This window comes from Eleginops maclovinus, chromosome 20 (genome assembly GCF_036324505.1).
Source record: "Eleginops maclovinus isolate JMC-PN-2008 ecotype Puerto Natales chromosome 20, JC_Emac_rtc_rv5, whole genome shotgun sequence".
NCBI lineage: Eukaryota > Metazoa > Chordata > Actinopteri > Perciformes > Eleginopidae > Eleginops > Eleginops maclovinus.
Window position 1 is genome coordinate 9,405,014 of NC_086368.1, and position 14,126 is coordinate 9,419,139.

A 14,126-nucleotide genomic window follows, 5' to 3' on the forward strand; every position below is an offset into this window, starting at 1 on the left:
GAAAGTGTATGTTTATGTTAATGCAGAGCTCATTTTAACTGCTGGTTAATGATTATTTTCATTGCAGAGTAGTCTGAGGATATTTTAACCTTTTGATTGGTTGGATGTTTAAAAACTTCCCAAAATAATGAAAGTTCTTAAAGATATCAATCGCATATACTATAAATATCCAAAGAGACACGTACAAGCAAAACGGAAATATACATTAAAACTACTTAAGTGAAAAGATGAAAAACTAATAAGTATATACAATTTTCTTCAATTTTAAATATTGTTTTTCAACTTGTTTTCCAAATGTAAAGAGACAATGGACATTCTTACACAGTTAAACATTCTAGTAAGTAAGGCAATTCTAAGTGTAAAAGTATATGTCAATCAAATGAAAGGTGAATATTATGATATTTGAAATACTATAATAAAAAGGTATTTAAACATAATAAACATTAAATCAACAAACTCAATATGCATTTATCAGAAGCTACAGAAAATAATTCTTAAAAATGCACCATTGTACGTTCATTTTTTTGTGTGTAATAAGAGTTTATGTATAATGTCCCTATATTGCCTTCGAGCTCAGTTTGTGAATGACCTAAATATCTTATTTTCTTCAAAAATAATCTTCTTTTATGGTTCTGACTGGGCTGAAAGAATGAGCAGCTACAATTCATTGATAAACCAATGAGAAGGCAGCTGCAAATAGCAACAGATGACGTCGCCGCCCACTACGTGATTGGCGAAGGTGACGCGCGAGCTGTTGCAACGTCAAACACCGTCCCCCTGATCATGCCATGCGCACTGACGCTTGTTGTTGTTGAGCTGGTTGTTATGGCTGGTGAAGGCCTCGGACTAAACTGAGAGAGGTCCCCCCCCTCCCCGCACCACCCCGTCTCCACTACGGGACACCCACCACCCATGGAGGGCACGGACATGGACGTAGATGCGGAGCTCATGCAGAAGTTCAGCTGCATGGGCACCACGGACAAGGACGTCCTCATATCCGAGTTTCAGAGGCTGCTGGGATTCCAGCTCAACCCAGCAGGCTGCGCATTCTTCCTGGACATGACCAACTGGTGAGTGCGGGGATGCGAGGGCCTGTTGTCGGACAGCAACATGACGCTAACAGAGCACAATAATTAGCTAATTAGCATACGTTCAATTGCTTTAAAAAATGGAGGCAAACACTCACGGTGCTAAGTTAGTGGCGATAAAACCCCGAGAGGATGATTTCATCATTCCTTCACGAGAAGTGGCTGTTACAGTTTACTCCTAACGACCGTTGCGGGGGCAAGCGGAAGTGAAACGGTAAAGTTTGCCCCAACTGAGTTATTATTGTAGGATGAAATAACTGGAAACTCAAGCTTAAAGCATGTTCACTAGCTAGCAGGCTAATTTACGCACAGGGAAGTCTAACTGTAGATTATCAGCCATGTTACATAATGATGTTGGGAGCCAGTTAAACCGAGCCTCTGTTTGGGAAGCCACATCTCACCTTAGTCTGGTGACGTAACCAGTCGTGATCGATGGACGTGTGACAACAAGTGTCGTTTGATCAATGTGATAAAAAGCTTCCAGTTAATCAGTGACCTATGGCTTTGATCAAATATTTAGTTTTTTAAAGGGAGAACTCAGCCAAGTAGTCTTGTTCGAGATTTTTGAGTCTGGAAATCCTGACATCATCACGTGACCCATGTTGGAATTTCTCAACTGAAACTAGTTCACTAGAACTGCTTAGTTTCATATGAATATGGAGTTACCAGCAGTACACAAGTTATATCTCAGATGTTTTTTTAGCACACTTATCGTTCGTTGTACAGGAACATGGTATCCTCAATACATGTTAAAAGTATCCCCTAAAATCAAAATTCATATTCTTCGCCATACCTGCAGTGCTGTTTATCAATATAGATGGCCTTCTCTCAAATATAATGGAATTAGAAGGCACTAGGCCTGTGGAGCAAAAATACATTTGAAAAAAATCTACAGAAATGTTTCATTTTATTAATCATGACCGGTTATCTCAAGATAATCCACATTGTAGTGTGCTGTTTCACGTATTACCTGTTTCCGTCCTACCAAACAATACTAATATTAGACGAGGAGCTTGTCGCAACACAACATATAAACATTGATGCTGTCCTCCTCGACTGAGCTGTCATTTTAACTAGAAAAAACTCGCGTCCAGGAGTAGATGCATGCTTCTTTGTGAGCAGCAAGGTATGTGGATCCTCTTGAATAACTCCTGGATTTTGGAAAGGGGTATTTCTTCGAGGAATGGGATTTATCTCTAGCTCTGCATCTCACACCAACACAATCTAGATTTATAAATAGGACTACAGGAGAACATATATATATTTGTATCTGAACTGTCGCCTAGATCCTTATATATGTTTTAAATCATAATTGGTTGGTAAGCATGGGACACAACATTCACTTTTATTCACGGTTTTTCATCAATTTTACATAAACAAATCAGTTTGATAGTCATGGCAAGTACTGTTTAGCCGATGAAAACAGGTGCCTTGATCACATTTTATTCAACATTTTATTTCCTTCCTTCTCACAAAATACTAAAAAGGCATTAGGACCATATATTCTCAAGCTGTCCCCTTGGCATGATGAGTTTCATAATGATTGATGACTGATTCTTTTTGTGTGGGAGAGATGATATCAGAATGATTAAACCCCAAGTGCTTGTTCGATGCTTTATCTTTTCTATGTTGGATTTGCCCAACATTTGACCATGTTTGCTATTTTCTAACTCAGCCAATTACAAGTATTCCCAATTGACAAACAGCAATTGGCCAGGTGGACAGATGTGACACTCTTGCTCAAACACTTGTTTTGTGTTTTCATTGCTTTGGAGGAGAGTCATAAAATAAGCTAAGATTGACCTTTATTAATCCCCATGGGGAAATTCAGGAGTTCATGCAGCAACAGATTTGAAAAGAAAAACAGTACATATTCACACAAGGATAAAAAAATACAAATGATATACAGGTAAGTAACGGTTTCAAAACAAACTGCCAGAAGTGTAGCTAGGTGAGAATACAGTCCCGGAAAAGATGAAGAGACCACTTCAGCATTATCATTTTCTCTTGTTTTATTATTTATAGATACTTCTTTGAGTTAAATTATTATTCTTTATTGTATTATATAAACTACTGAAAATGTTTCTCTCTGTTGAAATTCAACAGAAACTGGCATGGCTGCCATACATGTAGAGATACAGATTTAAGAACAATTTGGTGTGGTCTTTTAATTTTTTACGGAGCTGTACATAAGTCCATATTGTTTAAAATATACACATTTATGTGTACAGAAAAAAGTGCAGCTTAAATGTATTTATGTGTTGCTGTAGGCTTTATGTCCGGGCTGTTGTTCAGTGAGTTAAAGGGCTAACCCCTTGTTGTGCAGCCTGATGGATACAGGCACACTTTGTGCTTTGCCGAGGAGGGATGAGTCTGTCTCTGAACGTACTCCTCCTCTTCACTAGCTCTGCATGTCTGACCCCACATTCCCAATTTGTACCATTCTTGCAAATTGTCCGCTCTTTTATATTACAGAAGGTTTGTCCCCAGCCTTTGACCTTGAGCAGGAGGATCACGCATTATGGCATTTGCCATATTGCGTCAGACAACAACAGCAGACATCAGGCATGCGCCCACAGACCTAGGATATTTTGGCCACAGATGCATTCTTTTAGAAATCTGCCCCCTCGAGTCCACCAGCTGAATGGAATTATGGTGCTTTGATCGCTGTAGCACCCCTTAACATTTGTATTCCTTCTGCTATCTCTTTAAATGTTTAAGTGCCCATTCCAGAGCGCAAGGTAACGATTTAAGTTGCTTGTTTACTTCATACAGAGGTCAAAAACCCAATCATTTTCTAGGAAAACAATACGTTATCGCATTTTAGAAGCTGAAATCTATAGTGCAAATCCAATATTCAGAGTTTCTCCTTTTGTTTGTTTTCATTTAAACAGTTCTATGATTTTTTCTCTTGAGCTTAAATAAAGTCCAATTATTCCTGCGCTTTACCGCTAATATGCATCATAATAACTATATTCTAAGAGTAAAATACATAATCTACTCTTATTGTGAAATGACGACTCCTTTTCACACCCTGCTCTTCCTCCTGTGTGGGGACAGGAACCTGCAGGCTGCTATTGGTGCTTATTATGACTTTGAAAGTCCCAACGTCAACACGCCATCCATGTCCTTCGTTGAAGACGTGACAATCGGGGAAGGAGAGTCAGTTCCTCCAGATACGCCGTTCACAAAGACCTGGAGAATACAAAACACAGGTATGGATCACATTGACCTTTAACACACACAGTGTTACCAGCTGTCTGCATGTCCGTTCAAGCCAGAGCCAGTCAGTAACAGTATTGTGTTTTTGTTGTCGAACTGTGTCTTGACTCTTTGTTGTACTACAGGTGCAGAGTCATGGCCACCTGGGGTTTGTCTCAAATACATTGGTGGGGATCAGTTTGGCCATGTAAACACCGTTATGGTAAAGTCACTAGACCCCCAAGAAATATCCGATGTGAGCGTGCAGATGCGAAGTCCCACAGCTCCAGGCATGTACCAGGGCCAGTGGAGGATGTGTACAGCCACCGGGTTATTCTATGGAGGTAGGAAGTCATTCAATTTGTTTGTCATGAGACAATGTTAAATGGCTGTAAATTTGATTTATTTTCAGTATTATATTAATCTAAAACGGTACAATTTCATCAACTTTTCCCAGAATGTTCTTGAAATGGCTGAATAAACGAACCAAAAGAAAAAATAATAATCACATTGATACACTGTAACATGGAGGAAACCTAGCTGTCTGTCACACGCAGCAGCGCCCCCCCTCACACCAGCACAGATCTGCTGGTGACGATGGCAGAGAGAATGAATCGTTCAATAGCGTGGTTAAACTGTGTGAGGCTCGCTGTGGGCAATGCTCGTTGCCACAAGTGTGATGAGTGTTTTCTTGTGAGGGCGGGAACCCGAGCGAACTGTCCAAACATCTGGAGTAAGTGCACCATTTTCAGACTTAGAAATGAAACGTTTTACACTGCCTATCTCATAGTTTTTGCCTTACATAGAGTGGTGCAGGAACGAGTCTTAAAACATTGCATTTTACCACTTCCGGTTCCCTCGTCTCAGAGTCGAACGGATTAAAGGAAAAAGGAAAAGCTTTGTTAAAACATGCAAGCGCGCAGTCAGCGCAAAGTCAGTTGAAACGATCTTAAGTTGGCGTGACATTGAAGTCGTGCGACCCTGCTGTACTCGTCTGTAGTTCGTTTATAGCATAACGTTAGCATTTTGCTTCTGGCGATTAGATTTAGGATTCGAAAATTATATATTAGAATAGACATGTGGAGATTATCCAGCTAAAGAAAACGTGCATTTATCAAACAGTTTTCCACAGACCTGATTTAAACTAAATTATGCCAACATGGGTTAGAACTTAAAGGTCACCAATTATTTTTTATTTAATTTGTTGGACATTTCCATCATCAAAACATCACTATTTGTCAAACATCATTGCTATTTTTTGCTAATAATGTTTTATTTTACATAAAAGTCAGCATTGTTAATTCTGTTCCCTATTTATTTCCCATTTAAAAAAAAACAAAACTAACAGCTTATTGCTAAAATAAGAGTCGAATCGATAAGCAGTATTGGAAGAGTAGTATTACGGAACCCATCCCTTCATATGGACAGTGTAGGGGCCCATATTCAAACCTCAAATGGAATTTACATCCTCAAATGAACCGGTAGTGTTATTTCTGGCGTGATTGTGGCGTTTGTTGGGGCAAGATTTGTTCGACTATTCACACTGTGGATGCTGTCCCAACAAGAAAACCCATTCTGATCAGAAATATTGGTTGCTTGATTAGGTCTTGTTTGTAAAAAGCCTCTTATCTCCACAGATGTAATCTGGGTGATTCTTAGCGTAGAAGTTGGAGGTCTCCTCGGCGTGACCCAGCAGCTGTCCTCCTTCGAGACAGAATTCAACACCCAGCCCCAGCGCAACGTGCAGGAAGACTTCAACCCCTTCGCCTCGCCGCAGAAGAACAAGCACGACGCCACCGACAACAGCTTCCGAGATCCTGGCGGAGCGTGGGAACGCACACAAGAGCCAATCCAGCAAGATCAAAATGGACTGTCTCATAATGCTGTAAATAGGGCGTCAAATGGACTCCAAACCAATCTTTCTGTGGTGACTTATGGTCAGGTATGTATGAATCCGAGTTATAGGTCCCCCATTATGCAAAATTAACTTCTTGCTGTCTTTTATACATAAATATGTGTCCCCGGTGTGTAAGGCTGACTCACAAAGCGTCAGAAAATACAACCCTCTCTCTTTTCCTCCTTACCCACATCTCTAAAAACGGAGGTACAAACGAACTGATCCAGATTTGCTTCGGTTATGAAATCATATCAGAAATGTGGGCTGGCGTTACATCGAACTTCTGGCAACGTCCCGCCCACATGACACGTCCCAACCTATCGTCCGCAATATGCAGTCGGCGAGCTGAAGCCCCTCCACAGCAGCTCTATGTGTCTGTGTGTTCAGCAGGATGTCTGCAGGAGGGACTTAGAGTTGTTGTATATATAGTACATATAATGTCTCTGTTCTAGTGGTAAACACTGAGAAGTGTTTCAGAAATAATTCTTGATGTGGTTTGGAACATCATATGGGGTTTAATCAGGGCAGCGTTTAGCCGAGTATCTCCGTTAGAAACTTCTCTCTTCAGACAGAGAGCTGCGTGACGCTCCAAAGGGGCGTGGCCAGCTTCAGCTCAGCTCAGATTTAAAGCTACAGTCACAGAATCAGCACTTCAGGAACAGGGCTGAAATAGAGGGGGATTAGGCATGCTACAATGGGTGATCTGTTTGGTATTTTTTCACAGACATGTTTTGTATAGATATGGCCCTACAATACATTGTTCAAATATAGCATAATAGGAGACCTTTAAACTTTCACACTTCACAAAGCTACTGCTCCTGTTTACCTAAATCGCTTTATAAATACACCCGTATGCTTAGCAGCTGGTTTATTGTGTGTATTTTGTGTGTGTGCAAAGTACAGTTTTCAAGAAACCTGCATCCCTCCATCCACAGAAAGTGGGACAGAGAAATCCAGCGCACTATGATAGAAGATCTTTTTTAACAAAACCCATTTCCCAATTTCAGTCAACTCCACTTTTCTTTTCTTAGAGATTTTCCAACAGTGCCCCTAAAGCAGTTTTTTGAGAATGGTTGCTGCTGAAGCGTCCTCAGGGTTATTGTGTTCCTCTCTTTCTGAGCATTGATTTGATCTCAGCAAAGTTAAAAGCAAAACTGTCTCACAGGATCAAAGTGTTGGCCAACGAGAGTCTAAGAGTCATTCATATCCAGTTTTTACAGCAGCTTAGTCAGGAGTAAAGGTAGTACGTTCTGGACAGATGGGGGGGGGGGGGGGATTGTGACAATGAAATGTAGTTGTAAATAAGGTGTAGCTGAAGGAAGAACAGTTGGAAGGTCAGTCTGACTGTCACAATAACCCGTTTCTCTTGGTATCAGGGGGCAAGCACTTTGTTTTTGTATCCTTATTCCTATCTCTTTACTGTAACATAGAGAAAATAGATGCACTAGTTGTACGGCTTGGTCGGTTCTTGTTCATCGCTGCTAGAGAAGAGGCTCTTGGTCCAGACATCTTGACAGCTTTTAAATGAATTACCATGACATTTGATGCCTGAAGCCCCAAAAGGTCAGAATATTTAATATATGTTATCATAGCCTTTCCTTTTGGCTCAGGCCAAATTGGATGATTTTTGAACATGTATTGGTTCCTTTAGCGACGATTTTGAGCACAATTTTTGTATTGTTGTGGTGTACGATATGATGTGCCGCGACCATGGCTTTCAGTTTTGTTGAATATTAAAATCAAAGATGATATTCAGGGTTTTGTCTAACCCGGGTAGCAGGGGCGCTCCGCCCTCTTACTGTCGCCTTGTGCCCTCAAACCAAAAAGCAGATTTTCCCGGTTAAACTTTAAAGGGATGTCAGAAAACAATATTTCTGTTGGTCAAAAAAAAGATATAATTACTCCAAAAATATATAAATTGCGACACATAGAGCGTCAGACAGCAGAGACAGCTTTGTTTTTATGTAGCTACAAATAAATAGGGGATGGATGTCCGGTGGGTCTGCCGGTGGACGAGTGGCAGGCTTGCACTGAAACTGAGATTTCTGAATCAGATTGATTCTTTTACTCTCCTTTTTTCTGTAGAGGAAGTAAAGAAACCATAACTCAGGATTAATTTCTTGTTTGAGGTGCTATATATGACTCAGCAGCTTTAAGACATGAAGAAACTATTATTTTCTGCTTCGCTCTGATGCATTATTTTCACCAGAAAGTGGGCGGGGCTCATACTATATTTTTCTAGGAAAACCCCTGATATTAATATCTATCCTATACTCTCATATGATGTACTCTGAATGAGGGTATATGATGATGTAACATCTGTCATGTGAGTATTGCTACTCTTAGTTTGTGGGTATTGCAATTTCATTGTGACTTGCACCAGGAAAAAAACAAACAATAGTGTCTTTAACCACATTACTGGTATCTGTTTAGGAAAAGGTGTCACTACTCACTGCTTCTACCTGTCTTTCCAACGACTCACCTAAACCAAAGGAATCACATGATTTATATGCGTTGCCAAGTTTCTGAATCCAGTAGTATCACCTCATACCTGTCAGAGCCTTTATTCACAGTCTCAGATAATAGCATTTCCTGGTCTTCCAGTCGGGGAATTTAAATGAGACATAAATACTAAAGGACACTGACTGAGCTGCGTCATACAGTTAATGCAGGTTTGGTTACTGCCCTGGAACTGGTGATAAGAGCAGACAGTGTGAAGAGTGTGTGTTGACACAATGTTACTCAAGTAAAAGTAGAAAAGTATTAGCATCAAAATATTCTTAAAATACCTTAAAGTAAAAGTAGTCATTGTGCAGATTGGTCCATTTCAGAATAATATATATGATGTGTTTTGAATGTAATTATTGATCATTAAAGTGTCATCAAAGCTGGTAAAGGTGCAGCTAGTTTTAATGACTGTATACTGCAGGGTAGCTGCTGAATTTACTCCAGGTGTAACTAAAGTCAGATTTAAGAGTTTAATTATATTTCACAAGATTAATCCAAATGTGCAAAGTAACTAAAGATATTAAATAAATGTAGTAGAGTAAAAGTACACCATTAACCTCTAATTTGTAGTAGAGTAGAAGTACACTTTTACTTTCATCCTTGCATGTATTCACTTGTCTGTTCCATATGAACTCTTCTAATTCCCTTTTTCTCATTTTCTGTTTTCAGGGCATTCACGGACCCTATCCATTTGGACAGAGCTAGAACAACAAAGACCCCCCCCCCCCCGTTCCACCATGGTGGATGATCAGCTGAACACCCTGGGAGTCCTCTAAAACGTAGAGGAGTCAGGGGGGGGGGGGGTGGGGAGGAACAGTTGTTTTTATATTGACTCATGACAACCTTCTCCTAAACATCCCTGGCCCTTTCCACAGAAACACAAACTCCAGTGAGCTGATGGACTACGATCCGCTGCAGTGATACATCCCACCTGACATCAACACCCGGATTCGCATGTGTGAATGCTTCATTTAAGAGTGCTATAAAACCTTAAAAATAGATACACACGACTATTTTTATTTCCACTGTAAAACACACCTAATTAAAGGGAAAATCGACCCTAAACGACCTACATGCAATTTGTTATTCCCATGGACAGTTGAGTCTCTCCAGGGTTCCTACACAGGTCCAGCTGAGAATACCTCAAAATGAACTGTGATCTTGCAAAGCGTTTAAAAGAAAGACTGAAAGTGTATGGGATGTATGATTATGTGGGGAAAATTGCATGGTTCCTTACTTATTTTCTTTGAGATGAAAGTCTCTCACACGTTTCATGTAGTTGCTTTAGTTTTCAAAAACGTTTTTCCTATCCACAGTATATGGGATGGATGCTAGAGAAAGATTCCCATGTTTACAACGTTAACCCTTTTAGACTAAACTGAGACGTTGAACCCGGTTTGCAGAGCTATGGTTCAAGGTTGTTTTTTTTAATACTCAGTCAAAGACGAAAATACAGAAACACACATCATTTAATTGAACTAATTCGGCCCTTTTAGACATTTACTCACCATTCTGAAAGATCTAAGGCCCTACTCACAACAATACAAGTCCATTAATACCATTACTGTCAAAAGTTCCACTATCTATGCAGAGACAAATCCATGTTTATCACATCTTAAAGAATAACTAGTTCCCACAAGTAAATTAGACACCAAATATTTACATTCAAAGAGATCAGAAAATACTCTTAGTTTCAACTATGGCCATGAATACATGCCTGTGTAGGAACCCTGTCTCTCCCAAAGATAAAATCCAGAAAACAACGACACTAATCTGTTCAGTCGACTCAGACTGCATTGTGTGTGTGCGTGCGTGTGTATTTTTTAAGGTGTTTTTTGCTTTATAGATGCTGAAGCGTAAAAGGATGTGAGTGAGTTTGAGCAAGTGGGGTAAGAGGAAGGGTTTAAAAAAAAAAAAGCCATCGAAATCTATTGTGTGTGTGTGTGTGTGTGTGTGTGTGTGTGTGTGTGTGTGTGTGTGTGTGTGTGTGTGTGTGTGTGTGTGTGTGTGTGTGTGTGTGTGTGTGTGTGTGTGTGTGTGTGTGTGTGTGTGTGTGTGTGTGTGTGTGTGTGTGTGTGTGTGTGTGTGTGTGTGTGTGTGTGCGCGCGCGCGCGTGTTTTCTCTTTGGATTTAACTGACATAACAATGGTGTATACTACTTGGGCAAAGGATGAAGTGTGTATTCACAAATCAATATGGAGAGCTTTACTGAACGTGTACCTCTGAAGTATTATTTTGCACCATTTTTGACTCACTAATTTCCCTATTATTTATTTGCTGTCTTATTGCGCACTGCAGATGCAAAAAAGTCCCATTTACAGCCGGCAGGTGGTGCTAAACATCAAATGACCAACTTCCTCCTGACATCATGCTGAGTACATTTCAAAAGTGATAAGTTGTTTTGAATTGAATTTGAAAATTAATGGTTAGCCTCAGTTTTATTAGCACTGATGTTCTGATACTGCTATTTGCACAACACTGTCCACCACTTCTTAGGAGGAAAAGTGATTTTTGTTTTTTTGCTCATTGTGGATTGTGATACCAGCATTTTCCAGAATCTTTATGAGTTTATTTTGCTTATGTGTTCTCCCCTGAAGGCCTTTGTTCGCCGCAGCTTTAAGTTTTAAACAGTCTCTCAAAGTGTTTGATTTAAACAGCCTGTCTGCTATCACCACCTGAATTTGTTTTTTTACTTTATAAATGTACTTTGTTCATTATGTCTTTAGGGTTCAAAAATAAATTGGAAAAGTTTTTGACAGAATATCCTGCTACTGTTACATTTTTTTTTAATACAAGGATATTCTAATTTATCCACCTTCTCCATGTCATAATTATGAACATGGTAATGTTATTCATGATATTTGGCGCTTCTATGATTATGCGTACCTTGTTTGTTAAACGCACCAGAATTCTGTGTTCTCTGCGCTGCTGCATTTGTTTTTGAGTCAGCTGAGATTCCTCCTCCCAAACAGTATACACTGTTCTGCGTCGCCTCTTTTAGTCACGTCAGTCTTTATTTTTATTTTACTTTATTTTTTGTGTGTATTATTCCTTTTCTGTGAGCTTGCTTGTGTGTGTTTTAGTGTGTGTGTGCTGAGAGAGAGACAGATGGTGAGAAACCTGAAATTTGCTGGATTCATTCTCTAGTTTTAGTTTGTGACTATGTACGGGTTAGAGATGGGTGGCATGTTGAGTGGATGAGGTGAACGTTTACATAGTCCTAAAATAGCACATTTATCTGAAGAGAAACTGTCAAAATAAAGCTTTTTTTTCTCCTGTATCTATAATTAAGCATTTGTATTATTAAATTAACACTGAAACAATGAGTAAGTTGTCTTTTTTGAGGGGGGCTTAAAGCAGCTTCACTTTTTATTTTACTTTATCATTACCTCTTCAGCTATTTAAACTTTTATTTCATGTAGCCAATTTCATTTAAATGTAAAGCTTCCTTAACCTGACTTTTATTCGAGTACCATAGATAAAAATCACTTACCCCATGAAATATCTCAACATCATTTTGACACAATGTCACAAACATTTTGTTACGGATATTTATGGAGAAATGTCTGAAGAATGGTTCCTTACTTATTTTCTTTGAGATGAAAGCCTCTCACACGTTTCATGTAGTACAATTTCTTTAGTTTTCAAAAACGAACTATTGAGGATTAAGCAGTCATGGATTTTCATGGATTGTTTACTGATTGGTGCCCACACTATGAATTTCCCATTTCTTTGACTCATGATCAAATACCTTGAAACCAACTACATTCCAGTCACCTTGAGTTGTTAAAAGAGGATATATTATGCTCATTTTCAGGTTCATATTTGTATGTAGTGACATGTTTACATGCTTTAATGTTCAAAGACTTCTTTATTGTTCTCATACTGCCTGTGATTGGTCAATTGCTTAGAGTAGTCCCAGCCCTTAGCCAATCAGTACAATGTGTTAACCCTAGTTCTAAGAAGCCAGAGTGATGCAAACAAAGGAGTCAAATCAAGGTTTTTCAGCCAGGGAGGGAACTTTAGGATTTTAGCCTTTGCAGACCATTTACATGCACTAAATCCTATATACCAGACTACAGGAAAGGGTAAACCCCAAAGAAACAATACGGTCCCTTTAAGTGATGAGGAGCAAATGTTAATGCCAAACAAAGCTGTTGAAAAGGGTGAACATTAGCAGCATGTTAGCATGATAACGATAGCATTTGGCTCAGCATGGCAGTCGTCTCCTTGTCTTTGTTGCGTTTTTTTGTGTGTACTATGCTGAGGAATGGACTTTTTCAACATGGAAAATATAAGAGTTGTGTGTAAAGGTTTACACTTTTGACAGTAGGCCTATTTCTAATGCATGGGTTATTAGTAGTGGCTTGTTTTGATAAGTGAAACGTGACACCGCAAAAAAGGTGATCTCATATTGGGAGTGGCGCTATGTTAACATCAGCTTGTATATGTTTAAGTTAATAAAGTTATATTGAGGAAAAACAACAGTTATTTACTGGTTGCTATATGCCCATACCAGTAGGCTACATGTTATGTTTAATTATGAGTGGGTACAACTACCGTGGCATAAAATGAGTTTACTCATACTGTAATAAGCTATTCATATCCTCCAGACCTTATCCTACAGATCCTTAAACAAGGTTTGCTTTTACAATGGTTGTGGTAATACAGTAAAGTCGTATGACAAGACGTAAAGACAGTATCATCAATTTTTGCGGTTATTCAAATGTCTTTAAATGGTATCCAAACGATCAGACATCACTTTGTTAGGATAGACAGACGTTTTCTTGAAACGTGTTTGTTTAAAGATAGGTGGGCGAATATTCAAATTCCTGTGTTTGTTTAGTAATGCTATTCTTAACTCATTTTACTTTCCCAAAGAAAGGATGCAGAACAAAACACCGACAATTATCTGTTTCCTGAGAAAGCTTGTGTGTGTGTGTGTGTGTGTGTGTGTGTGTGTGTGTGTGTGTGTGTGTGTGTGTGTGTGTGTGTGTGTGTGTGTGTGTGTGTGTGTGTGTGTGTGTGCGTGTGCGTGTGTGCGTGCATGCGTGTGTGTGTGTGGGTTCTTGTGCATGCATGTGGAGGTGGTGACACTGAGGCAATTTGAATGGGGCCTGTGTAGACATCATGTGAGAGGTTAACTGAGGACAAATATTGACCCTTTTTTCAGCGTAGATCATATCTGGGATCTCTCAGAACACTTGAGTCGATACGTTTGTTTGTTAATGATGGATAACACTCCATCACTTATGTCAAGTCAAACAGACCTTTAGCTCGAGGCTTCCACTGCATGAGTGAAAGAATGAAATGCACAGGTATCTGAGATGGATGTACTGTAGGACCTTTGTCATCCTCAAAGTGCTTTTTACTAACTTCAGTGAGTTTCATGTGCAACAAAAGAAATGTATCGATAACATTTGTGAAATACA

At 39.4% G+C, this 14,126-nt stretch overlaps 1 protein-coding gene across 1 annotated transcript; it reads left to right on the plus strand.

Moving 5' to 3' along the window:
* The first annotated feature begins 771 nt into the window (after positions 1–771).
* On the plus strand, positions 772–12,020 carry ilrun (inflammation and lipid regulator with UBA-like and NBR1-like domains). The gene is made up of 5 exons (XM_063910353.1): positions 772–1,070; positions 4,149–4,303; positions 4,436–4,633; positions 5,927–6,231; positions 9,364–12,020. Exons 1-5 carry the CDS (start codon positions 913–915, stop codon positions 9,397–9,399), a joined length of 852 nt encoding a protein of 283 aa, XP_063766423.1. The 5' UTR covers positions 772–912; the 3' UTR covers positions 9,400–12,020.
* The last annotated feature ends 2,106 nt before the right edge of the window (positions 12,021–14,126 follow it).

What these genes read in the sequence shown, in the direction of transcription:
- ilrun (XM_063910353.1), top strand. Translation starts at nt 913, where the DNA reads ATGGAGGGCACGGACATGGACGTAGATGCGGAGCTCATGCAGAAGTTC. An exon ending in TTCCTGGACATGACCAACTG is followed by an intron (nt 1,071 to 4,148) that starts GTGAGTGCGGGG and finishes GTGTGGGGACAG; the next exon opens with GAACCTGCAGGCTGCTATTG. An exon ending in CTGGAGAATACAAAACACAG is followed by an intron (nt 4,304 to 4,435) that starts GTATGGATCACA and finishes GTTGTACTACAG; the next exon opens with GTGCAGAGTCATGGCCACCT.